The sequence below is a fragment of the Corythoichthys intestinalis genome, chromosome 2 (genome assembly GCF_030265065.1).
Source record: "Corythoichthys intestinalis isolate RoL2023-P3 chromosome 2, ASM3026506v1, whole genome shotgun sequence".
Lineage (NCBI taxonomy): Eukaryota > Metazoa > Chordata > Actinopteri > Syngnathiformes > Syngnathidae > Corythoichthys > Corythoichthys intestinalis.
In genome coordinates, this window is record NC_080396.1 from 58,667,335 (window position 1) to 58,692,665 (window position 25,331).

At 39.0% G+C, this 25,331-nt stretch overlaps 2 protein-coding genes across 5 annotated transcripts in view; one reads left to right on the forward strand and one right to left on the reverse strand.

Moving 5' to 3' along the window:
- The first annotated feature begins 1,273 nt into the window (after positions 1 to 1,273).
- Positions 1,274 to 11,346, forward strand: pln1 (phospholamban 1). Its single transcript, XM_057821349.1, has 2 exons — positions 1,274 to 1,360; positions 9,874 to 11,346. The coding sequence occupies exon 2, from the start codon at positions 10,011 to 10,013 to the stop codon at positions 10,170 to 10,172; it is 162 nt and encodes a 53-aa protein (XP_057677332.1). The 5' UTR covers positions 1,274 to 1,360; positions 9,874 to 10,010; the 3' UTR covers positions 10,173 to 11,346.
- Positions 11,347 to 14,082: 2,736 nt separating this feature from the next.
- LOC130906725 (protein FAM184A-like) overlaps positions 14,083 to 25,331 on the reverse strand; it is a 54,669-nt gene continuing 43,420 nt past the window's right edge. For 3 of the 4 annotated variants that reach the window (XM_057821307.1, XM_057821298.1, XM_057821323.1), the window contains 8 exons: positions 23,520 to 23,617; positions 22,325 to 22,478; positions 21,813 to 21,940; positions 21,536 to 21,720; positions 19,022 to 19,168; positions 18,785 to 18,902; positions 18,602 to 18,706; positions 15,944 to 17,394 (listed from right to left, as the gene is read on the reverse strand). In XM_057821307.1, coding sequence (XP_057677290.1) covers positions 17,065 to 17,394; positions 18,602 to 18,706; positions 18,785 to 18,902; positions 19,022 to 19,168; positions 21,536 to 21,720; positions 21,813 to 21,940; positions 22,325 to 22,478; positions 23,520 to 23,617 — 1,265 coding nt within the window. In that variant the 3' untranslated portion in view covers positions 15,944 to 17,064. The other variant, XM_057821316.1, reaches the window with a different exon arrangement.

The following is a 25,331-nucleotide window of genomic DNA, read 5'->3' on the forward strand; positions in this document are numbered from 1 at the left end:
GAGTCCTCCCCTTTTCTACTTTATTCCACAAGAAAATAGTTAAAAAAACCAAAAACAAAACAAAGGTGCTGCAAAAGGACTAACTGAAGCTTGTTGACATACTAGAATATACTGTACTACACTGAACCTTATCATAAAAAAATAATTCTCAGACAGCAGGTCCTAAAATAGCGCATGCAGTCCCGGCAGTAGATAAGACACTGACCATTTCATGTTGTGCCACTATTGTTTGTAAAAATCTACACCCACCATGTCAAAATACTTACTATAATTTCTTATATATGGTCAGAGTAAGTGAGGAAGTGGATGTTTATTACCTAAGGAGTGTGTGTAAAACAATGCTATTTTAGGGCCATTAAAAAAACAAATTTATTGGTGACCTTTGACTTTTCCACTGCACTGCGTGTCTATTGTTATCGCTTCTTAAATGCTGGAAGATATGACCTGCTGGCATGCCAGAGAAGCTGTTTCATTCTGTCTCTCATCCTCTCGCCCTAGTTTTGGGTCAGTCATTTTTTCACCATGTAAGGCTACAAAACTCTGCTGCTCCTGGAAAAAAAAAAAACAAAAAAAAAAACAAGACAAGACAAAAAGACCTCTCATTCTTTTCAGCATGAAATAAAAGATGTGTGTAAATCCAGTTGAAACGATAAGCACGTGAGCTGCATTTGCTTAAACCTGGATGGAACTTGGATTTTGGTTTTCCACAGTATCACATCTTTGCATGGCTGACTTCGAAGCAATAATAAACTTGCGAGCCAATTTATATCTGCCTGTATTCAGTTAAATAATAAATACAAAGGAGCACATTCAATTAGTTCTTCTCTTCACACAATTTCTCATTGCGGCCCGGACTAAATCTCTCTTAAGTCTCGACAAGCTTTGACAGCTTTTGCTGAGAAAACATTTGTATTATCTTTAATTCACAGTGCACGCACTCTTAAATTTGTGTTTGCCTTCCTTAATGCATCTTCAACACTGTACCAGATGTTCCCCAGCCTTTCAGGAGCTACAAGGATTGAAACTTCTTTTCCAGTCAACACTAAAAAAGCAACAACCCAAACCCAAAACGATGGCAAATTTTAATGTGAGGGGGGAAAAAGATGAATACAGCACTCTGCAATTGATAGTATATTCACAATTACACAATTTTGTGTAAAAAAAATAAAAAAGTATATTTTCTTGTCAGGGGTTGGTTAGGCTCAATGTTTAAACTTCGTTAGTGTTCTATTCTCTCTCTCTTTCCCCTCGCTCGCTCTTTTCTCTCTCTCTCTCTCTCTCTCTCTCTCTGTTTACAGCTTTGAATATCTGACATTTCTTTCTCCCTCAAACACCAGTCAGACCTGCTTTCATCACAAAGGTAAGAAGCAACACTCTTGATGAATTAAGTGGTGATTGTCAGTGGTTTTTTTTTTTGTTTTTTTTTTTTTGTTTTTTTGTGGGCAGAAGTGAAGTTTACATTTCATTTATTCATTCATTGTAATTTTTTTGGGGTGGAAATTGTGCTTTAAGTCACTTTCTGGTAAGAAGGTGAGCGTATCTTCATGTAAACACTTCATTATTCACTTCATTATTTGTTTTATTAAAGTTTAATGGGAAAGCTGCACCAAATTATGCAGCTATAATTCTATTAATGCTGAGTTTGGTTTGAGTCTATTGATCAGAAATAGAGTTAAGAATCTATTCAAAAATATGTGGAAATGTACTGCATCATACCGAGAGATTTTACTTTTTCTTCTTTTTTTGTGTATTTGTTATTTGATAACCAAATAAGGTAACAAAACTTTAAGGGATGCAGTGCAGACTGTAAACAAACATGACAAATCTCTGAAAGTCATTCAAAACTATTTTGAAACATGCCCTTTGGGCTTTATTTGACAGATCAACAATACCTGATGCTATGGCGAGTGAGAGCCTGAAAGCTCCCTAGAAGCAATTATTCATCGCTAAATTGCGACCAAAGCGAATCTCATTGGCTTACAAACAAAGCTTAGTGATCACCACTGTCAATGAACTGTCATCATTAGCTAATATAATGAATAGTTTCCTTCATGGCTACTCCATCATCACTCTGGCTCATATTTACATTGCATGTCGAGTTTCCATAGCAGCTGAAACCCAGTTTGATGGCAACTATGAATGAGTCTAAAGTTAAGGAATGTTGATGCAAGGCAGTGGCGCCCAACAGCTGTTATTAGTGACACAAATTTTAAAGCGTACTCCACTAGCAGTTACAGGACATCACCAGCAAACCTAAAGTCCATCTCAATTTCAGGCTATGAAAGGGCAGCTATCCTATGCTCTTTTCAAGTTCTTTGAGGAGCGTGAGATTGCTTTTGCGGATATAATTGACGGCGCATTCCAAGCACAGCAACACTTTTTGTACTTTCACATGCAGCCACATGACGCATCACAGCCACAGTGGAGTGATGCCATGTGAAAAGGGGTTAACAATAGCTGCTTGTGTTCAGTCGTGGTCGTTGACTGAATGGGACAAAGTCTTCGCTTCTTGAAATAAAAAAGAAACAACCCAAAAAATAAAACTTTTAGAAAAAGCCATAATCGTGGGCTTAAAGAAATGGACCCCATGCCAAAAAACTTAAAATAATCGCACAAATGTAATTTTACATGTAGAAAACAAACCTGGCACTCAAAATTCCCTTTTCCCATTTATTAGATATTCCATCCAAAACAATGCATCAAGGAACACCCTTTTTTTTTTTTTAACAGCAATTCTGCTTGTGATGTCACACCCAGAATTAATAATCATGCCTGGCTTTCAAGTGCTGCGCTAGCTAGCACATGTTGACAGAATGACAGAACGGTTACACGGCAACAACAGAATAGAAAGCCTATGGATACCATGCAAGCAGACTGCAAAAATCTGCAGCTTATTCTGATTGTGACATCAAATTCTGTCAGGAGATTTTTGAGAAGGTGGGTCAAAGGCAGCTGAGAAAGGAAGACTAATAAACCTTTTCTGTCACTTAACAGATTTTTGAAAAACTTATGGTCTGCTATCATGTTAAAACAGTGCTTCTCAATTATTTTCTGTTACCCCCCTCCCCCAGGAAGACGTAAACGTTCTGCGCCCCCCCCAACTCTCTGCCGCCACTGTGAATATACTGTAGTATCACTTGTCTATTGAATTCGTGTTATTATATGTACACCTCTTCATCACATTCTGTCCTAATATTAAAGAAAAAAAAGTATTTTAAATCAACTTACAATGACGTGTAAAAAACAAAAACCACATCCATACAGTAAAAATACACTCAAGATGTTATTTGACCATTTGAAAAATAAAATTAAATAAAATCAACAAATAATAATAAATTCAAATTGATAAGCAATATTAACTCATAAGGGCAATATGCCAAACAATTGACCGAAAAAATAAAAATTGAGACAACAAAAACAACATTTTTCATTTTTGCTGCAGGCAGTATCAGCTCCTTTGCTATGGTGTGGGGATATTTCGCACTGAGCAACTTGGTATGCCACCTTATATGATGCTAACAGTGCTCGCTGCTTTACTGATGTAACACTGACAAAGCTGGACGATTGTTGGCAATATTTGGCAAGTTTTCGCTGAAAAAAAAAAATTCCTGCTGTCTTCTGCGAACATTTTTAGGCAAAGTAAACAGACTGGTCTTTCTACGTTTCCCACTGTATTAAAAGTCAAAGCCAAAAACCAAATGGTACATATGCGTAGTCGTGTTTCTTCGTCTTACCTTTTCATATCTCTTGTGCTCTTTGCTGTGTGCTCTTGTTTGGTTAGAAAATACTGTGCACACAATGAAAATGGGAGTGCCACTGCATGCCGCTCACTGAGAGGATGTGCAATTACACTGTATTCTAGTACGGCAAAAAAGTATGTTCCCCAAGGTCACTTGCACCACCCCCAGCATCACTCTGCCCCCCCCCCGGGGGGGGGGGGCACCCCACTTTTTGAGAAGTACTGTTTTAAAGTCACATGCTGAAGTATTTCATTGCAGACAGACAGCAAGTGGTGACACAGAGATGACTTGCTGAAAAATGAAGATTTTAAATCTATCTAGTCTAGACGGGAGATAAATTTAGCAGAGGCCCTGAAAGCTTCTCTTATTTACTGGCAACACTGAACTATTTTCACTCATTAGCAGCGAAAAACCGAGGATTACTTGTACATTGTTCTTCGTGGGAACAGCTGACTATCTGACTGTGGCAGAGCATAAACACTCGGATTAAGTGATGTTGTCACTTTTATGGGGTCACAATTAGATTGCTGTTGAGACAGAAGATTTAGATGTGGTAGACTTTAAAAGAGAAAAAAAAACCCTGCAGAATTAAGGACAGCAAATTTGTTAATTGTTTTATAAGCCAATTGTTCCATTCATTGTCTATCTTAAACTTGATAAAATTAACAAAGATGTGAAATTCTGAACCTTGCAAATTTCGTACTCATAGCCCCTTTCACATACACCTGAACACCGTTTAAATCCTGGTATTTAAACGGCAGCCCTTAAATGTCAAAGCAATTTCCAGGGTCGACTGACACGGACATTTACCAAGTCACATCTTAGTATAATGTCCGGGACTTTCCCGGGAAGCGGTGTGTGTGAGAGTAGAACTTTAAATTCATGGGTCACAGCACGATGGCTGATGATGTAAATATCACAGCAGGCCGATCGTAACTTCCTTTTTCTTCGCAGGAAGACAAAAAGCGGAAAAACAAACATCACAATTATCAACATAGCAAGCTGGAAATAGCTAAATTAAAGTGAAAACGTAACGAAATTAAATTGCTACTGGATCGTAGAGCCAAGGAAGAGAGTCCATTGTCCATCTTTGGAAATGTGTGGTTTATTTTGGTGCCAATGTTAGGGTCCGAAACAAGGTTGTACCTCAATGCAGAAAACAACAGGGGATCGCGGAAAAGGGGGAGTAGCACAATGGGCCCATGACAGTAGGTCGACGGGGATCAATAATACTATTCTAAGCGGTAGGCAGAGAACCAATTAAAACAACAAAACAAATGCACTCAAATACCAGCACAACGTAGGGGATTTCAAAACAAGGACGGCAAACGAACCATCTAGCAAATGCACAAAATTCGAGAGTACAAGGTGTCGAAAGGCGCCCAGCAAGTTAATATCTCGGCACCCTTCTCTTGGATCGCCTGGGCTTTAATATACAGTCTTAATTAGCTTGAATTGGCTGCAGGTACGACGTTGGGAATACTCCCACAGCTGGCTTTGTAACAAAACACGATCTGACCAACAGAACGTGACAGCTGATGCCAACCAAAAATGACGTAATGTCCAGGTTATAAAATCGCGCCAGCAGCCCTCCCTGTGCAGAGAGCACCAAGAGGGCAACACGGGACAAGTCTGTGAAAGTGTCCAACCCGCGAGTAAATCCCGCGTCACCTTACATGGAAATTTACCGGGATATGTGTGTGAAAGAGGCTCAAGTTTACTAATTAATGGCTCATAATTATTCGTCTCAATTCTAATTATTTATCGATCTTTGTGGGAAAAGTTGGGGTGAGGTCTATTTCTGTTCCAAAGCAAAGTCTGTATGCATTTTGTGCGCAACACCTTGAGGTTTTGGATCACAAGATTTTCATATTCCTTTGAATAAATGAATGAAAAGTTTTTACACAGATACACATCAAATCCATTTGTTACTTCCTGAAGGTATGTAATGGACAGTGTTCACATGGTGTATATTCGTTACCTTTCAATAATTGGGGGGGGCATAAAGCCTGTTTTAGGGATTATCAGTGCAGAGGAGACCAACATACTTAGAGTTATCTTTCAGGAAGTGAGGCTGTAAAAGGCGTCAACATGTCAAGTGGTAATCAGAGACTCAAGAGTTCAGGGGTGGAAGAAACAAATCAGAATGATAAAAATACAGTAGTGGTATATAAAAATAATCCAAAGCTCACTACCTTGTAAAAATAACATAGAACTTGGCAGAGGTGCCATACCAGTGCAAGATGGTCACTATTAGCAGCAGGGTCTAATACAAAAGCATGGTCACCTTGTTGGATTGGCATTGTTCAAAGGAAAGTCCCGCATCAAATCATAAAAGGGATTCAAAGCCGGCGTTGAAAGACATTTAAAATGTCATCCCATGTGCTCACATTCATCTTCCCTCAGGCTCAACATGCGGCAAACCTTTTGGCTTGCGACTATGTTGGAGAAATGTGTAAAAGCAACCGCAGCGACTGAGTTCACATTGTTGTCATGACATCCACGCTGCCACTCCCGCTGGTCTGGGATAACACATCATCAGACCTCAGCTGGCGCCTCCAGGCAGTTCTCTTATCATCACACCATGTGCTACACCACAGTGGAGGTCATGTGATCATAAAGGAGAAAACTAAAGGAGGGTGCTGGAGTAATGCACTGGAGCGCTAACCTCCATCTAGGGCGAAGAAGCTAACACAGAAGAGCAATTTAGCCTCAATACTTAAAAACTGTGGTTCAAATAGATTATTAGCAGAGGTGGGTAGAGTAGCCAAAATTTTACTCAAGTAAGTGTAGCGTTACTTCAAAATAATATTACTCAAGTAAAAGTGAAAGTAGTCATCCAAAAAATGGACTCAAGTACAAATAAAAAAGTATTCAGTTAAAAGAATACTCAAGTAATGAGCAACATTTTGAGTAACTGCTTATTTTTGTTTGATTTCTTTACAATGGTAGTTTTTTGTATCTATATTAACTGTTGTTATAATGATGCTGTACAATAACCCATTAAATAAGCACATTAAGCCAAACAAATTAAAAAAATAATAATTAAAGAGAGAAAAAAAAAAACAGTGAGTGCCCTGCCCTCTAGTGGAGAATATAGTTCCTAGTTTGAATAGTGAATACTGTAGTTCCTTCATAGTTTCTATTATGAAATTAAATACTGTATATCATATCTCCGGTTTTCCGTGGTCAATCGGAGCCAAATAAAAACTGGGAGAAAGTTTTAAATCCGTGCTTTCAATTTATGTTGAGGGCAGCGCTCTATGTCAAATACTTCATTTGTTACGGTGCTTTAAAGACAGGTGATTGAACAGGCTTGCGCGAGCGTAGAACAGCAAGCTTGCGTCTGATTGGTGTAATGGAGTCATGTGATTATTGTTGCGACGTCTCACTGGTGAAATTGGTAGAGCTACTCTTGGCATTGCTGGTAAAAAAAAAAAATCTAATTTGTAGAATACAGAGGAAAACTGTAACTATTGTGTAGCTCAAAGTAGCGGAGCAAGAGTAGCGTTTTCACAAATCTACTGAAGTAAAAATAAAAAGTATGGCATAGTAAAACTACACTTACAAGTACATTTTTCTCAAAAAGTTACTCAAGTAAATGTAACAGAGTACATGTAACGCGTTACTACCCACCTCTGATTATTAGAGACTGTAGCAGTTTCTCAGTAAGCGTTCTTATCAGTACTTCTGTTCTCGCAAACCTTGAAAAACGTCATCAACCAAGTACTATTCCAATTCAAAAGTTTGCATCTGGCCAAGTCCGGTCGAATACCCCAGATGTGCTCCGCCCATTTAATTGAGGTTGTAAGCAGATGTTTTTCACAGTCATTCTTGCATGTAGATTTTTTCTGTACCAAGTGTCTAATATAAGACTGAAACTGGCAGGCAGCATGAGGGTAGACTTTTGATGCATTAAAAAAAAAATCTCTAACCCATTCATCTGAAAATGTAGGTCTGAAATGGTTACATTTTGTGATTGGCAGATGGAATTTGAAAATATTTATTTACAAAATAAAAAATAGGTATGAAAACAATTCTAAAACCAAGATAAAAAAGTAACAAAGAAATTCAGGGGCTGAAGACTCACCATGCTGTGAAACAGGAAATGACAAAACAGCAACACGTGACAAACCATCAGGGTCGAAAGAAAGCCGGGAACTAAATACAAGCAAATATACTGGACTGTCTCAGAAAATTAGAATACACAATATTCTAATTTTTTGAGACAGTCCTGTGTATATATACAGGACTGTCTCAGGAAATTAGAATACACAATATTCTAATTTCCTGAGACAGTCAGGAAATTAGAATATTGTGTATTCGAGAATACACAATATTCTAATTTCCTGAGACAGTCAGTATGAGAAAACAAGGAACACCTGTTCAGGACACAAGTGGCCCAGTGAATCACATAAGTCGGCATGCAAAGAGCTTCTGATAGTTCAGGAAAATACCAAAACCTGGCCTTAATCAGCCCTTCACTTGGCCTATACTCAGGCTGATCTAGATTTAGATGCCTGTGAAAATAGGGCCAAATATAAATATACGTATATAGCCATGGACTGATGAACATCAACAGCCAGACTTTTAGGGGTATTTTTGTAACTTTTTCCAGAAAAGTTCAGATATAAACTCCTGAGGTGAAGTCTACTCCATTGAGATGCTGTGGTATGACCTCTAGACAGTCGATATAGTAGTATTGTTTTTTATTTTTAATAAAGGGAAATGGTACAAAAATAATCCTGAATGCTGTGTATAGATAATGTTTAATTATAGCACTTGCTGCCAAAGGAGGGCCGACCAGTTCCTGAATCAAAAATTGTCCTCCTACTATGTATACCATCTCTAGTTTACGGTAAAATCCTTTAATTCAGGGCTAAAAACGCTTTTGTTTAGCACTGCATATCAATAATTGTCTATATATTTCAATCTACTTGCTTTCTATTCCTCTTGTGCTTATCTCCGTTGCTCAAAATAAATCTTATTAGTAGTAGTAGTTTTTGTTTTATTTTTATTCATTTATTTTTATTCTATTTGTGATTAAATGCGATTTTTATGTATAATTATATTTCCTATTTTCATTGTCTTGGCTTTTACATTGTATTGATTTAAATGTGATTTTTACGATCTTCATGTGAGGTAAAGCACTTTGAATTGCCTTGTGTTGAATTGTGCTATATAAATAAATTTGCCTTGCCTTGCCTAAAATGTTGTACCGGTACTTTTGCATAGACGGAATTGTCAAGCCACATAGGCTAGGTTCATACTACAGGTCTGAATGCACGAATCCAATTTTTTTGTGTTTTTCTGACTCGAATCAGGCATTAACTTGATGGTCTGAACGGGACAAGTCGCATTGAAGTGGACCATTTCAAATCCGATCTATGTCACTTTCGTATGTGGTTCAAATCCGATCTGGGCCACATTTTTTCAGAACGTGACTGGTGGTCTGAACTGTCAAGACTCCCAAATCGGAATTCATGCAGCAATTACGGTCAGCAAAGAGCAAGAGGCACGGAGGACAGCAGCTATGTAGGCATTAGCGCCTAGCTTGAACTCTGCTTTTAAGCACGAAGCGGGCTTGACCACAGTCATAAAAAAATAAAATGAAGAGATGAATAAGCCTTACAATTTTTGATTTTCATTTTGTGCGCCAAATGAGCAATATTTCATTATTGCACACATGGCCGAGTCGGGGCAAACTGACGCAACCACGTCATTTCACGTACAAACGTCAAAGCTTTGAATATGAGACTAAACGGGGAATGTCTGTTATTTGTGTCCTCTTTTAGGAAATCAAAATATGATCACTCTGGAATGACATACAGCTAGCATGTGTAATATGTTTTGACGCTTCTGCGCATGCGGGTCTCTTGGCTGAGCTCATCTCGGACTGCGAATTAGTGCGCATACGTGATATTTGAACGATCTCATTGGACAAAGGAAGTCTGAACTGGCACACCAAAAAAACATGGCAAAAAAATCTGATTTGTGCATTAAGACCTGTAGTATGAACCTAGCCATATTTACAGTAGCTGATTTTCTACTACAACACTTTTAAAAATGTGTGCTAATTTGTTTCTGAGTGGTGCTCATAAAATGACTTATTGATGATTTCTTTTACCTGCAGAAGAAATAAACGTTCCTTTGGCATAACCAGTCAGGACCAGAACTACTCACATCCAGCAATATCTTGATGTCCTGAGTCCATCTTGCTATCTCGACTTCACAGTCTTTTCAGCTATAGAAGAACGCAACAGTACAAACATGGAGCGTGTCCAGCACATTACGAAGTCAGCCATCCGTCGCGCGTCTCAAATCGAGGTGACTCCGCAGGCTAGGAGGAACCTGCAGGAGCTCTTCGTCAACTTCACCCTCATCCTTATCTGCCTGCTTCTCATATATATCATCGTCCTGCTGAGCAGCTGATGCTGCAACTGTGGACTGGGCACCCTCACACTTCATTCACCCACTCCATGTGTGACTGCATGTATCCCTAATGCTGCTCCAAGTTTGTCCACAACTTGGTGAAATTTTTTTAAACTGAAGAGTGAGCGAGCTATAGTATACACCTGTCGGCAGTATAGAGTTGGACATTTTGCACATTTACCAGAAAGGTTGTGTCACATTTACTTTAAAACATAAACAATGTGTGACACTCACAGCTACTCAAGACTTCCACAGGTTGGTTGACGTCTCACTCTTATTCTGAAAACGAAAGACAAAATCATTGCTTGTTGTGCACTGTTCAATAAACACAAAGAAACCATGGCTATGAATGAGAACATTTTCTCTTTTTTTATATTCACATGGACTCTTGGCATATGCTTTATGCAGTCAAAAGACAATCATAGCATACGGATGTTCTGGGAAATTTAAGATTACAGCTGTCATTTTCACTGAGAGACATACTAGTATGGAAATGAAGGCCAGTTACCGTAATGGGGGGAACTATGACTACACTAGACAAAATGAAGCTTCTTTCAGAATTGAGCATAAATGATTTGTAGTCTCAGCCTCTTAAATGTGCTATTGGAGGAAGTGTGGTCAAGTAGCCTTTGACAAAAATCCCAAAATCTGTTGAAGGTTAGAATCCTTTAAATCTAAGCGTGTTCCGAACAGCATTTCTGCTTTATGAATTAGATATGCCTATTGATAATCAAATCAGTACACAGTGAGACTTTGCATGAAAGTAGCTTTGTTAAATGTTGGTCTACCAAATGTACATCTTTTTGCATTTTGCAGTCACAATTTATCATAAACAAAAACAAAAAAATATATATATATATAATACCCTACCAGGCCTGAAACATGGCTGTATGTTGTGATGTTCTCTTCATTGTTCTTTTAAAACTTCAACATTCCAAATAAAACACACAAGCACAACAATGTTCAGGTATTTCTTCACAAAAAGTGATCTGTCAAACATGACAATACACAAAAGCCAAAGTGCACAACCAGATATTTACTGTTTAATAACATACAACAGAAATTATATAAATATAAACATTGTTATAATTGTTGTACATTTACGTCAAGACAAACAAAAGTCTATAAGTCACAAGATTGAATCCACTTTCACCCCAGTTCAAATAGCAAACTTGGGCAGATGGATAAGCACCAATGTCTTTCTGCAGTTTCAAAACAGGGAGTTGAAAGTGAATTGAAGCAAGCCTTGGACAGTACTTTATATAACACCACATAAATAAAAGACTCCATTTACCCAAAGGAGTTGCTATTTATGGTTCACTGGCGGCCAACCGGTGGCAGTGTTCGATCATTTTCCATGAGTTGCTCCTCAGCTGTTATTTTAAACAGACTTTCACAGGACTCGGCGTCAGGTGCTCACAAAAGTTAATATATTGTATACGGCCACTGAAGTATTAGCTTTTTTGGTGATTAAAAAACATTTGGTGGAAGATGTTAGGTCGCCAGTTGTGAACTTAAAATCTTAATTACAGTAATTCAGCTGGAAGACAATGGATGTCAGTCCAATATATAAAATAGATGCAACACAAAAAATGAGGGGTAAAAGTGAATTTTGATTACCTTTCCTACCCTTTTAAGTCAGTGTGTGGTTCTAGTTGGTGTCTGTGACATCTGTGAACAATTGAAAACATTCAACTACAACAGAGAATTTACATAGATATGTACGAAAATGTTGGATGTGCTTTTTGGTATGAACAGAGTCAGAAAACAAATTTTTAAATGCACATCCACACGGAAATTAAAAGTAAAAAAAATAAGTGCAATTAGATGCAAAGAAGTAATATAGAAATCAAAGCTTAATAACATCAACAGCTCAGTATTCTTATCACAGTGTGCAAAGTAGTGTGAACCAACAGTGGTTCAGTATCGGGCTGTACGAAACAATACAATCTGCTTCATTTGTATAGATCTTTCCTTTGTTGCACCAAAAGTTCAAATCAAAGACTTGATTTTAAAAAGCATGACGACACTCGGGATGAGATTCATGTCCAAAACAACAGCGGGACCAAAATGACATGAGAAAAGATACATTCTTTGTTTCCATTACTATTTTGTTTGCTCAGAGGAAGCCTTTCTCATCCGACTAAGCCTTGTTGCTACTGTGCTACAGAAAGGACAAAACAAAAATGAATCAGGTGAAAGATGTCAGAAATGAGCCAACAGTGAATGTCCACTTCTGTCTCTCAAGGTGCAAGCACACCACACATAGTATAGTTATTGGACTCGGCATGCCCATATATGTATATGTATATATATGTGTATATGTATATATATATATATATATATATATATATATATATATATATATATATATATATATATATATATACAGTGCCTTGCAAAAGTATTCGGCCCCCTTGAATCTTGCAACCCTTCGCCACATTTCAGGCTTCAAATATAAAGATATGAAATTTAATTTTTTTGTCAAAATATACAACAAGTGGGACACAATCGTGGGAGGAAGGAGAAAACTGATCAGAGATGCAGCCAAGAGGCCCATGATCACTCTGGATGAACTGCAGAGATCTACAGCTGAGGTGGGAGAGTCTGTCCATAGGACAACAATCAGTCGTACACTGCACAAATCTGGCCTTTATGGAAGAGTGGCAAGAAGAAAGCCATTTCTCAAAGATATCCATAAAAAGTCTCGATTAAAGTTTGCCACAAGCCACCTGGGAGACACACCAAACATGTGGAAGAAGGTGCTCTGGTCTTTGACTTTTTGGCCACAATGCAAAACGATATGTTTGGCGTAAAAGCAACACAGCTCATCACCCGGAACACACCATCCCCACTGTCAAACATGGTGGTGGCAGCATCATCGTTTGGGCCTGCTTTTCTTCAGCAGGGACAGGGAAGATGGTTAAAATTGACGGGAAGATGGATGCAGCCGAATACGGGAACATTCTGGAAGAAAACCTGTTGGTATCTGCACAAGACCTGAGATTGGGACGGAGATTTATCTTCCAACAGGACAATGATCCAACACATAAAGCCAAATCTACAATGGAATGGTTAAAAAATAAACGTATCCAGGTGTTAGAATGGCCAAGTCAAAGTCCAGACCTGAATCCAATCGAGAATCTGTGGAAAGAGCTGAAGACTGCTGTTCACAAACACTCTCCATCCAACCTCACTGAGCTCGAGCTGTTTTGCAAGGAAGAATGGGCAAGAATGTCAGTCTCTCGATGTGCAAAACTGATAGAAACATACCCCAAGCGACTTGCAGCTGTAATTGGAGCAAAAGGTGGCGCTACAAAGTATTAACGCAAGGGGGCCGAATAATATTGCACGCCCCACTTTTCAGTTTTTTATTTGTTAAAAAAGTTTAAATTATCCAATAAATTTTGTTCCACTTCACGATTGTGTCCCACTTGTTGTTGATTCTTGACAAAAAATTAAAATTTTATATCTTTATGTTTGAAGCCTGAAATGTGGCGAAAGGTTGCAAGGTTCAAGGGGGCCGAATACTTTTGCAAGGCACTGTATATATGTATATATATATATATATATATATATATATATATATACAGTATATGAATATACTGTATATATGGCGGAAAACACAGACAAGACTGAAAAAGCAGTCTCTGCTCTTGCACCCATTTTTAAAATAAACTGCTGTATCTTAAGCCAAAATAACAGTTGTGTTTGATAGAACAATGTCTATATGCTGCAATAGCAGATTCATTTTGTCCTTTTTACCCTGGAAACCCCCGTTTACAGATGTTGCGCAACCGCTTTTGTTTCAACCCAGCCATAAAAAGAAGGTAAGTAATTATATTTCTTATAAGAAATGTCTGTCAATTTTAGCTTAGAATAATTAATTGATGTCTAATATTTCGTTAAAAAAAAAAAAAAAACTACTTTAAAAAATTCACTCGAATATTTTAAACTTTTAAACAAATTACGTCTCAATGAAAAAAATGCTGTCTGTAAATAAGTAACGGATATCTACCGCATAACTATGGCTTGATTTTATTTCTTTTTGTTATGACTGTTGCATTTTCTCTGATATGTTAGATGATATTAAGCAATCCAAACAAAGGGGAAAAAAACAAACAAACAAAAAAAAAAAAAACCCGATTAAAATGGTAAATATATGAAAAAGAACATCTCGACCACTCCTTGATGTCTGCGATTTCTGCTTCACGACCCTGGTTATATTACCATGTTTCACCCATAAAATCCCCCCAAAATCCGGCTGTGGCCATTCACATCTGTTTCTTTACACTGAATGATACGTGCTACATTGAGTTTTTGGATCAAAGCAAGATAAGTACGCGATAATGTCTCGTTAAAATCATGGCGTCTTTAATTATGCTCTCGCGTGCTCTCACCTCCAGTTAGGGTTTTGCTGTTTAAAAAAATGTTTTGTTTTAAAAAATGCCCTCCTGTTCAAAAATTTTCTTCCCCCAGAAGATTGAGGTTTTAAGCTTTCCAATGATGTATCACATATGCATATCGGACAATTTTGAAATTTGGCCAAATTGGGGGGCTCAGAGCGGATTTTCAAGTTATCTGTGTTTTCCGCCATATATGTGTATATATACACAAAAATATATATGTGTATGTATTATGTATGTAGAGAAAGAGAGAGAGAAAGCGAGAGAAAGAAAAGAGTAATGAGCTACATGCAATCTGGAGGTTTACCACTAGATTGCACTAAAAATTAATATCATTCCTTTCAAAGCTGGCTCTGTGATCTATTGTTAATGCAACTATGACTAAGTTGAGTCAATTTGAGCAACATCTTTCAAGGTGATGCACTACTCTTCCTGTCTGGGCAGATGATGATCATGCAGTTGGAAACTGTGCAGGATACCGAATGGCCATCATGGACTTTTACACGTAAAAAATAATTCACAAGAAAGGTTTTGTTGTTCGTTTGTTTTTTCTAAATGGACAGTACCACAAAAAAAAAAAAAAAAAAAAAAAAAAAGCATGGTGACATTTCAAGTGAGCAACAGCGGCATTACAAGAGTGATTTGTTTTTGCATGCTCTATGGTCTGTAGTGCAGGCAGAGACACAAACAGCATATAAATTCAATGCTTCTTCTGTGCAACCAGATAAATAAAAGCACGAGAGGCTTGATTACTAATTTTCCCCATAGAGCTTCTTCTCTGAATGTCTCTGGTCTGATGTCAGACCACAAACGTACAGTTTTTCAGTACATCAAAAATATTTGAATTGTAAAAGAGCCCCTATGTCACTAGCTCCCGTTTCCCAGACTGCTGGTGCCTCATAGTAAGCTCAGAGGTTGCACTGAATTTGTACAGTCAATGCAATGAGACAGATAGCTACAATTGGTCTAAGGAGGCCAGAACCTGACTAGAATCACCAAAGGGCATTCAAAAAGTATCTGCATATCAAACTAGATTTCCTAAAGGTTTTAAAAAATCTAAAAAAAGAAAAGAAAAGAAAATAAAGGAGATCAGGAGAAATATTCCAAAGTGTCTATCTTGCTATGTATTTGCACAGGTGTGATTGTATAACAGTGCCTCTCCCCTTGCCGAAACTTGAGTTAAACTGTTCTCCAAATGTAGTTATGTGTCCCATTGCATCCCGGCGGAACAGAATTGCATTTAGCCATCAGAAAGAGAAGCAGTGAGCATACAGCTCCTCTTTTTTTGCAGTGAAAACTTTGCTTTTTCCTTCCTCCATTGCTTTGCTGTCTGACGACGTTGCATTTGCCTCATGAAGGCTAAGGGAGGGAATAAGAACATCCGTTAAAATGACTGCCAAGTGTGGCACTGTGTCGCTTTGATAAAACTATTCTCAAACAGACATGCATATGTCTTCACATTAGTGGCATCAGAGGCATTACGTCACATGCCATGCATGGACCAAGCACGTACACGACTTCACCTTTGCATTCATTTATGCAATAACACATACACAGTGTGGAACTCTGTCTTCAAATTCAGCAACGATACAAACATGCCATAAAAACGCCACGAAAACACATTTATCAAGAGACTTACATGTCCACGCATATAATTTATTGGTGCAAAATCATATAATTTAGCAGATTAGATAGGCTATAGGCATGTGTTGTATGTGTATTTTAGTATTTCAATGCTATTTTTCTCCTCCTTGTGATGAGTTAATTATAAAGTGTTTGTCCTCCACAGTTTCCACAATGGATGCTCATAAACACTGTCTCTGAGAGAAAGAAAACACATTGCAGTTATTATCTTTATTCACACATTTGCAGCCTGTGCTTTAATCGGAATTCCCAAATGATTTGTAAATTTGGACTCAATTTAGGAACAACTAAGACCAGAGTGGGATTTGAAAGGCTTCAAATTGTAATCTGGTTGAAAGATTGAATTGTAATTTATAAAGCATAATGGCTCCCATTATCCCAAGAAATGTCAACAACCTGCAAAATCTAACTTCATTCATTCATTCATCTTCCGAGCCGCTTTTCTTCACGAGGGTTGTATGAAAAATATTAATTATGAACTCGACTGGCAGAAAGGCGTTTTTTTTTTTTTTTTTTTTTAATGCCTTGGTTATTTTTGGCACATTTCAATAGTGGATAAATTCTAATGACTGTCAATAAAGAGTAGCACTAAAAGAGTGATGTGATCTGAAGGCGACAACGTCTGTGTACGTAAGGCATGATAGGGAAGCAAAGACAGGCTTTCTTGTCCAAAAAATGCCTGAAATAGCACTGCTTAAAGTTTTTGGGTAGGCGGGTAAAGTGACAGATTGAAAGAGTAAGGATGGTGTTGAAAATTAAAAGGGGAGGTTGGAGACGGTGATGAGTGAGGGCAGCAAAACACAGCTGCCGCGTTGTCTCGAGGCAGCAAGTCACAAGGGTTCTCACCTCCTACAACTTGCCTGATGCTGGGGCTCCTGAGGGTGAGGAGGATGGGCGAGAGCATGACTTGGCGGGGGATGAGGAGGAAGAGGTGGTGGATGCTGAGGGACGTGAGGGAGAGGACGGAGGAGCGGCGGAGCTTTCTTAAGCCGGGGGAGGGTGCGTCGGAGGGGGGAGTGGGGAGGCGCAAATCGGCCCGGTCCTACCTCCTCCACTACCCGACTCTCCGCCTCCTCGCTCGCAAGACTCACGGTGGGAGGGCTGACGAATCGGAGAGCTGACTGGCTAGGAAAGCTGGCCAAGTGTTGGTCTGATTGGCTGCCCGGTTTTAGCTACACACAAACATAGAGAGGCGTGTCGGGGGGGGGGGATACTGCACGGTAAGCAAAACAGCAATTTTGTATAGAGGTGGCTTTCCACAGAAGCATGCTGTTTTTCTCGGCACTGGCGGATAATTTATTGATGAGACAGCTAAACTACACAACTAAAAGACATCATAGGATGCTGAGCAGCTTTGTAAACAGAACCAGCCTTTTAATGATTGTGACTTGTTTTCCGAAAGAATGCCTCTCATTTAAATAAGATAAAATCCCACATATTATTATGTATTATTGAGGATTTCATCAATCCACGTTTCCATTTTGTAGAACCAATCTCCATCTATTTGATATTTGGATTTCTGAAATGTCCCATGATGCCACAAGATGGGGTTAAAGTACTGTGCACATAGAAACCATTCATTCATTCATTTTCCAAGCCGCTTTTTCCTCACGAGGGTCGCGGAGGTGCTGGAGCCTATCCCAGCTAACTACGGGCAGTAGGCAGGGGACACCCTGAACTGGTTGCCAGCCAATCGCAGGGCACAAGGAGACATACAACCATTCGCGCGCAAACTCATACCTACGGACAATTTAGAGTGTTCAATCAACCTACCATGCATGTTTTTGGGATGTGGGAGGAAGGAGGAAACCCACGCAGGCACGGCCGAAGCCCGGGATTGAACCCTTGATCTCAGAACTGTGAGGCAGACGTGCTAACCACTCAGCCACCGTGCCGCCACATAGGAACCACTTTCAGGTAAAACTATTGCTTAAGTTTGGCTAATATCAAGAAACCCATTGAAATGGCAACATATCAGCTTTTAAATTAAAATCTTGAGAAATATTTTTGTTGCCAATGGTCCAAACAAACGTACCTTTACTTTGACCAAGCATTTAGAATTAACAGAGCACATTAAGAGTACATTAAACACAGAGCACATTAAACAGCTATACTTGCGTTTACTTTTCTTTAACCGAAGTGTTACACAACACATCAATTTGAGTTCAGATCTTTAAAAAGGTACATTGGCTCCAGCTACTTATTTGAACAAATATGCTTCCTTGTATAAGGGAGGTAGTAAGAACACAATATTTTGTTGCGTATGTGTTGTAACACATGCATCATGTGCAAACATGCAGATACACTTCAGAACAGACAGTCTCTCTACAGGACTTTGCCGTCTGGCACAGGCAGGTGAAGACATACACGCATACTGACCTTGATCAGAGGGTTGATAACCCCAACATTGGCACTGGAGTTAAAGACCTTGCTGAAACCTGTTTCTCTGTTGACCAACTCCAGCTGATAAAACTTTTTGTCATCCTGTTTAAAATCAACACAATGTCGGAAATTGAAATTCTTGCCCAAAATAATCGCCGCGATGGTATTCTGTTTACTTACCACAAGCTTTTTGACCAAAGCCTCTCTCTCTGAGACCATCTCACGGAGCTCTGCGATAAGATGTAGGTCTTCAGGCCGGCTCTCTCTGTTTCGCAACTTCTCTTCGGTCCCCTCCAGTCTGGACAACGGAATGTTACACAAATGAAGAGGAAAAAAGTAGCAAATGAGATGGTAGGAAGGAGGCATGGGGAGGGCATGAAAAGGGCAATTCTGGGAGCCTCGCGCTCTGGTTCTCACATTATTTGCAAAGCAGTGATCTTGTCTTTGAGAACCTCTTGAGCTTTGTTGAAGTCTGCCAACATGATATGAGTTTCTCTGTGATGGACCACAGTGAGCTCCCCCAACTCCCTCTCTTGCCTCTTGGCAAAGTCTTGTTCATGAGCCCTGCAAAAGCCAAAGACATGCATTTAAGGCAACAAGACACAAGTATACAGATAAAGCAATATAGAGGTGCTTTCAGATACGGGTTTAATTTTTGCTGGAGTCATTGTGCAAATCACAACTCCCATCTCAAATAATCCTTCAGCAGTTGAACTAATGAAAATGCCTTCAATTTGTTATAGCCTTGCCCGTAAAAAAGAAAATAGCACTCTGTAGTTTTGTACTTTATAAAAAGATACATTAAAATTGCTATTGTGCTGCTCCCTGTGGTGTGCACGAGCTAGCAACCTGGGGCAATATAATGCTGTACAGACATACTGTTATACCTGTACAAGGAACTGGTCAAAAATAGTCTGTAAAATGCAGTAATTCTTCAAAGAGGATCAATGATAAATACCTCTGAAGTATTCTTATTTTATCTATTTATTTATTTTTTGACCTGTCCTGTTCAGCTGCTTGGATACGGAGAATGGGAATTTGAGTATCCTTATGGTCTGAACAGCTTTAATGTATTACATGGGATTATGATATACTCACGTTGTGATTATTCATTGTGTTTCGTTTATTAGGAGAAAGCAGCGAGCAAGGAGTTATGGGGGGACAGAAAAAGGAAAACAGAAGAGGAGAGACAGAGACAACGGAGGAGACAACAAGAAATACACTGAATGCCTATAAACTAATATAGTGGTGCTATCTTTAGCTAATTGTATTTCCCGTGGATACTATGTGGGAGCCCGAGGAGAAGGGGAGGGGGGTGAGTCAAAAAGAGATGTGATTAGGTGGGGTAGAGCATACACAAATCAGCAATGTGAGGTGTAGAACCCAGTTATATGTGAATCACTTGTATGTGTGGATATGTTGACATCCTATTCTATGATGCCTGATCGCTAATCCTGGCAACGACAATCTCTCTACTTGAGTGTGTCTAGTTGCACCCAGTCATGCATGAATCCCGTTAGATGTGTGATAGTCCTGCAAACAAGTGGAAATGCTGTGTGCGGGGCCACGGCCCCTCCCCAGTTAATCAGGATCAGGGGAGGTGAGCCAGTTCAACCCATGTTTCTTCCCGCAGCTCCAGCAGGAGGCTGGAGCCATTCCCCTGGGACTCAGGGTGGTCCCCGAAACCATCTGCGCCCCCATTAACCGGCCTTCAGGGTAGGGATGAGGGGAGTCGCCACCGCCCCCCACCATCAATCGCCCACCCGGCCTACCAGCCACTGCCGCAACCCCTCAACCGACATGGCACACAGCTGGACCCCATGGCCCGTATGCCTCGGGCAGGACAGGGTCCCCACCCGGAGTGGGGATCCACCGGCATTCAGCCAGCGACCCGCGCCGGAGCCCAAGGAGGATACCCGGGTGGAAAAGAGAGGGGAAGACAGGAGCAGGAGAGCGCCGAGAAGCCCCGATCCCCACCATCGCAACAGGCAGCGCAGGTGAAGAGGAGGCCACTCCCCGGGAGCCACGCCATGGAGAAAAGTGTGGAACCCACCTACCCCTCTATTACTGTGGCTGCCAAGTCCCCGACTGGCAGCCATTACCCAGCACCATGATGGGATTGTGTGAGGAATGTAGTGCATTTTATTCATTAAATGTACATTAAACATTAAACGTATGCATTGAATATTCCTATATAATCTGTCCAGATATGTTGCGTCAATGTTTGTGTTCAAATATTCGTGGCTAAAAAGATGATCAAAGAAACTCTGATCCGAACTCTTGTGGTGTTTTTGCATTATTTATAGCAGTGGTCTCCAACCCGGACCTCAAAGGCCCACTGTGGGTGCAGGATTTCATTCCAACCAGACAAATGACAACACTTTTTCACCAATCTGGTGTTTTACAAGTGCAATCAGTTGATTGCAGTCAGGTGCTGCTTTTTTTATTTTTTAAATTTTTTTTAAAAGCAGAAACCTCAGTGGTTCAACTCTCTGTGCTTGATCAGCAGGAACAAAAACCACGACCCACAGCGGGCCTTCGAGGACCAGGTTGGAGACTACTGGTTTAAAGCAAGCATTAACCGACTTAAATAGTTAAGCAATGTTGTTGTTTTAAATAAACTACATTCTTAGTTACTGTTTAGGTTGACAGTAAACGTAGCCTGGAGATAATAAAGAGAGATAAAAAAGGAATAAAGAGCTTGAAGTCTTTTTGTTAATACTGACTTGTATGTTGCAAAAAAATTGTAAATTGGGTCACTACTGTCTCAAAGCACTGCCAAATAGTCATGAAAAAAAAAAAACAACAAACACGTATACTGAAAAGCATCATTTTACACAGTGTCACCTGATCTGGAATTGATATGTGTCACGTTTTACATTATTTATTATACATTGATCTAGTCAATACGTGAACATTAAATGGGATTACCTTATCTGATGATTTGCTTCACTGCGAACCCGAAGCACCTCTTTACCCTTCAACTCCAGTTCTCGGGTAAGGGTGTCAATGGTCTCATTTAAAGTGTGGATTTCATGGTCTAGATCTGTGATGCGGTTACTACGGGAAAGCACTTCTGCCTGAAAGTCTGAGATTCGAACTAACAGCTCTTGCTCCTGTACAGCACAAAAGTCCGGACAAGTTGTTTTGAACTTTGTAGGAGATACAAGCAGATTTAAAAAAAACATGAAAATTAGTTCTTTGTTACCTGTTGACGGCTCTGCTCCATGGCCTTCTCTAGCTCCCGTTTAGCATTAGAGTTTTCTTTCAGGTGGATCTGCTTCAGATGCTCGATTGCTGTCGCGTGGAGGTGGTTTAGCTCAGCACGGAGTGACGCTGCCACAAAGACAGTGGCAATCAAGCTCAAACTTTGGTTACATTTAAATCAAAGAGTGAATGAATGCAATCATCAAATCAGCACAACAAATTACAATCTGATTTCATGAGTTTTGACAAATTTTGTGAACTCATAGTTAGGATACACTACCGTGAGTGTGATCTATCAGGGAACACTTTATAAATGAGGCTGAAACATTTTACTGCATGGATCAGATCTGGATGATACCTGGTTATTGCATTAAAGCTTCTAAACATGTATACACAGTATAAAGTAAATTTCATACAGCAGTTTTTTTTTTTTTTACCCTTAACGTTGATGAGTCAAGAGTAGACAGAGAGTATCAGACAAAACAAATGGCAGTATTTACTTGCAGCAATTACCTAGCTTTGCTTTGCCTTCATCTTCCAGTTCAAATCTCAACGTCTGCAGCTCCTGGTCTGACTGTTGTCTGAGGATCTCCAAGGTTCTCCTGTGGGCTTCCTTAAGAGCATGAACTTCCTCTCTTTGTTCCTGCTTTAGACGTTCCTCAAGGGCCTGGGCAGTGACAATCAACAAGAGGAAGAACAAAGTAGATGGGACATAAAAATGCCTATAAATCGTAAGTCTGACAATTTAGGTGATATAAAATCCGGTCGTGTCAGAATAGAATAGAACAGAACAGAATAGAATAGAATAGAATAGAATAGAATAGAATAGAATAGAATAGAATAGAATAGAATGGAATGGAATGGAATGGAATGGAATGGAATGGAATAGAATAGAATACGCTTTTATTTTTTAAATTAGGTAATCTGGCAGCAAAGTGGTAAATGGTAGCACACAAAGGTAAGAACATCAAATGAAAACCATAAATATGAATATATCCATGTACATGTTAGCAAACAACAGCCTTCAGCAAGCAAACTAACATTCAAACAAAGCCGGACCGCCCTTCAAATCATTCAAAGCAATCAAGACCTCATTAATTATTCATTGTGCTTTAAACGTTTCTGCCAGAAATGTATTCTAGAAACAAATTAGCCATGAATGCCTGTAAGGAGCAAATAGGTTTCTTCAAATAAAAAAAAAAAAAGTCATTTATTAGGGAAATGAGAAAAATCTAACAAGTAAAACAATTTACTTAGTCTGTCCATTCTCTGCAGTGTTGGGAATTTCCTCACAGGCTCACAACTCATTCTCTGGCTTTCCACAAAAGACCATTTATACGATTTAGGTAATCACCCTGCCTTGGCATTGGCAAAGCAACCATTGAACTCTATGATTTCCTCTCTGGAGTAAATGACTTCAGACAATGTTGCGCTTCAATGCTTGTAATGTCTTAAATTTTACCCCTTTATCCAGATGTTTGTTACGATTCCATCGTTAAATATCAATCATTATAATAAGGATTCACACAGAAAATAAAAGGAGACTGATTCAATTTGATTAGTTCTTTTGCATCTCTTTTACACTTTGCCATATTATACTATGTTTGAACTGCTACAGTGAACTACATCGGTAGATGAACTCATACTACTTCTGCCCTGATCTTTTTTGCAGTGCACTGTTTGCCCCATTTGTATTGCGCGCATATACCCTGATTTGATGCTGCCGGGCCTCCTCCATGGTGCTCAATGCACAGCAGTGAGCCTCTTGTAGCCGGTGTTCTCTCCTCTGGTGTTCTCTCTGCATCTCTGGAAAACATAAACGAGGTGGTAAACAATGCTACAACCCGTTTTACACGCCAGATTACATAGATCAGAATATTTTGACAAATATTCACTGTATGTTATTATAAATATACCACAAAGTAAATTAGGGCTGTCCCAAACGACTAATTTTCTCCCGATTAGTCAGCCGACTATTTATACGATTAGTCGACTAATCTTATAATTTTAAAAAATGTATTATTTTTTTTTTACTAATTTAGCAATGAATTTTTTTTTTTTACGCTTATTGATTCACAAAAACATTTTGGAACACTTAAATTCTTTATTAAAGTACAAATAAACAGATAAATAACAATAATAAATCACAAATGAACAATGAGTTCAAATGCTGATAGAATTAATTTGTGCAAAAGAATGGAAAGTAAACAGATTCAGAATACTGACTTCACTTTTCCAACACGATACAAAACAATTCTTAAAAAAATACCTAGCATTAATATTATAGTATACTGTAGTACTATATATAATAGTATTACAATAATTATTCATTGTCAATCAGAATTTTCATAAAGGGTGTAATTTTAAAAGTATTCTTAGTGTAGAATCTGAAGTATGTGGGATTAACTCCAGAAATAGTTATTTATATGAAGAACATGACATGCTTTTATTTTGAAATGTTCACCGGAAGTACGTTCGCTAAACCAATAATTTAAGCTTTACACTCAGCAAAAAAAAAAAAAACACTTTATGTCATTGCATGTGGTGTCAGTAATAGATTTTTTTTCCTTTTGCAAATGCTGTTAACCAGCGATTTTTCATGTTTGAAGTGTCACCTTTTAACTGCAAGTTTGAGAAGGCTGCCTGTTTTATAGAGAGCACCGGCTAAAGTAGTAGATCGTCTTTTCCCCCCATTCACCTCAATGTAGCAATGCTAACGTATATGGTGTTTAATATAAATGTGTTTTCTTATTTTGTATGTCTGAACTTTAATTCTACAGCGTGCTGATGAGAGAAAAGAGTCTCATATGCCATCAGCACGCACGCACAAATGTATGCACGCACGCGCGCACAGCGATAAAACGCAGCCGTGAAAATAACCGCCCTCATTTTTATTTACCATGCGATAAATGGACTCATTGCATATCGCGACAGGCTTAGCAACTTCAATAAAACATCTCATTAGTTAGTTAGATGGACTTACAATCTCCTGTCGTTATCATTCACGGCCGACGTGCAGCCAAGCTTGGCATTGAAGAGACAGGACACAACAGTGTACCCTCCTTTGTTTCTTTAAAAATAAGTCAATGTTTTGGACTCTGGTGCGCTTTTTTTGGCTTTGTGCCGCTTTCCCCGCTTGCATACCAAGCGTCCGACATTCTGAACTTTCCACGCATATATTTTTTTAACCCTTCATTAACCGTCGATGGGATGTTGTGCTCGTCGACGGATTTACGTCATTGATGACGTCGACTATGTCGACTAGTCGGGACAGCTCTAAAGTAAATATGTTTCTTTATCTACATAAATGGGAGAAATGCGGGAAATGCCCTTTACTAAATATACACTTATGATCCTTTACACAATTGTCTTAATACTGTGCAACAACGTGAAAATGTCCACATTTAAATTCATTAAGACAATAAGTCCAAATATTGTGCTCAAGGGTATCCTTTGGCTCTCAACTCAGCATGAGACTGCTCTGTGCTTGTATTTGGTTTTCTGTTGCTATTCCTTCATT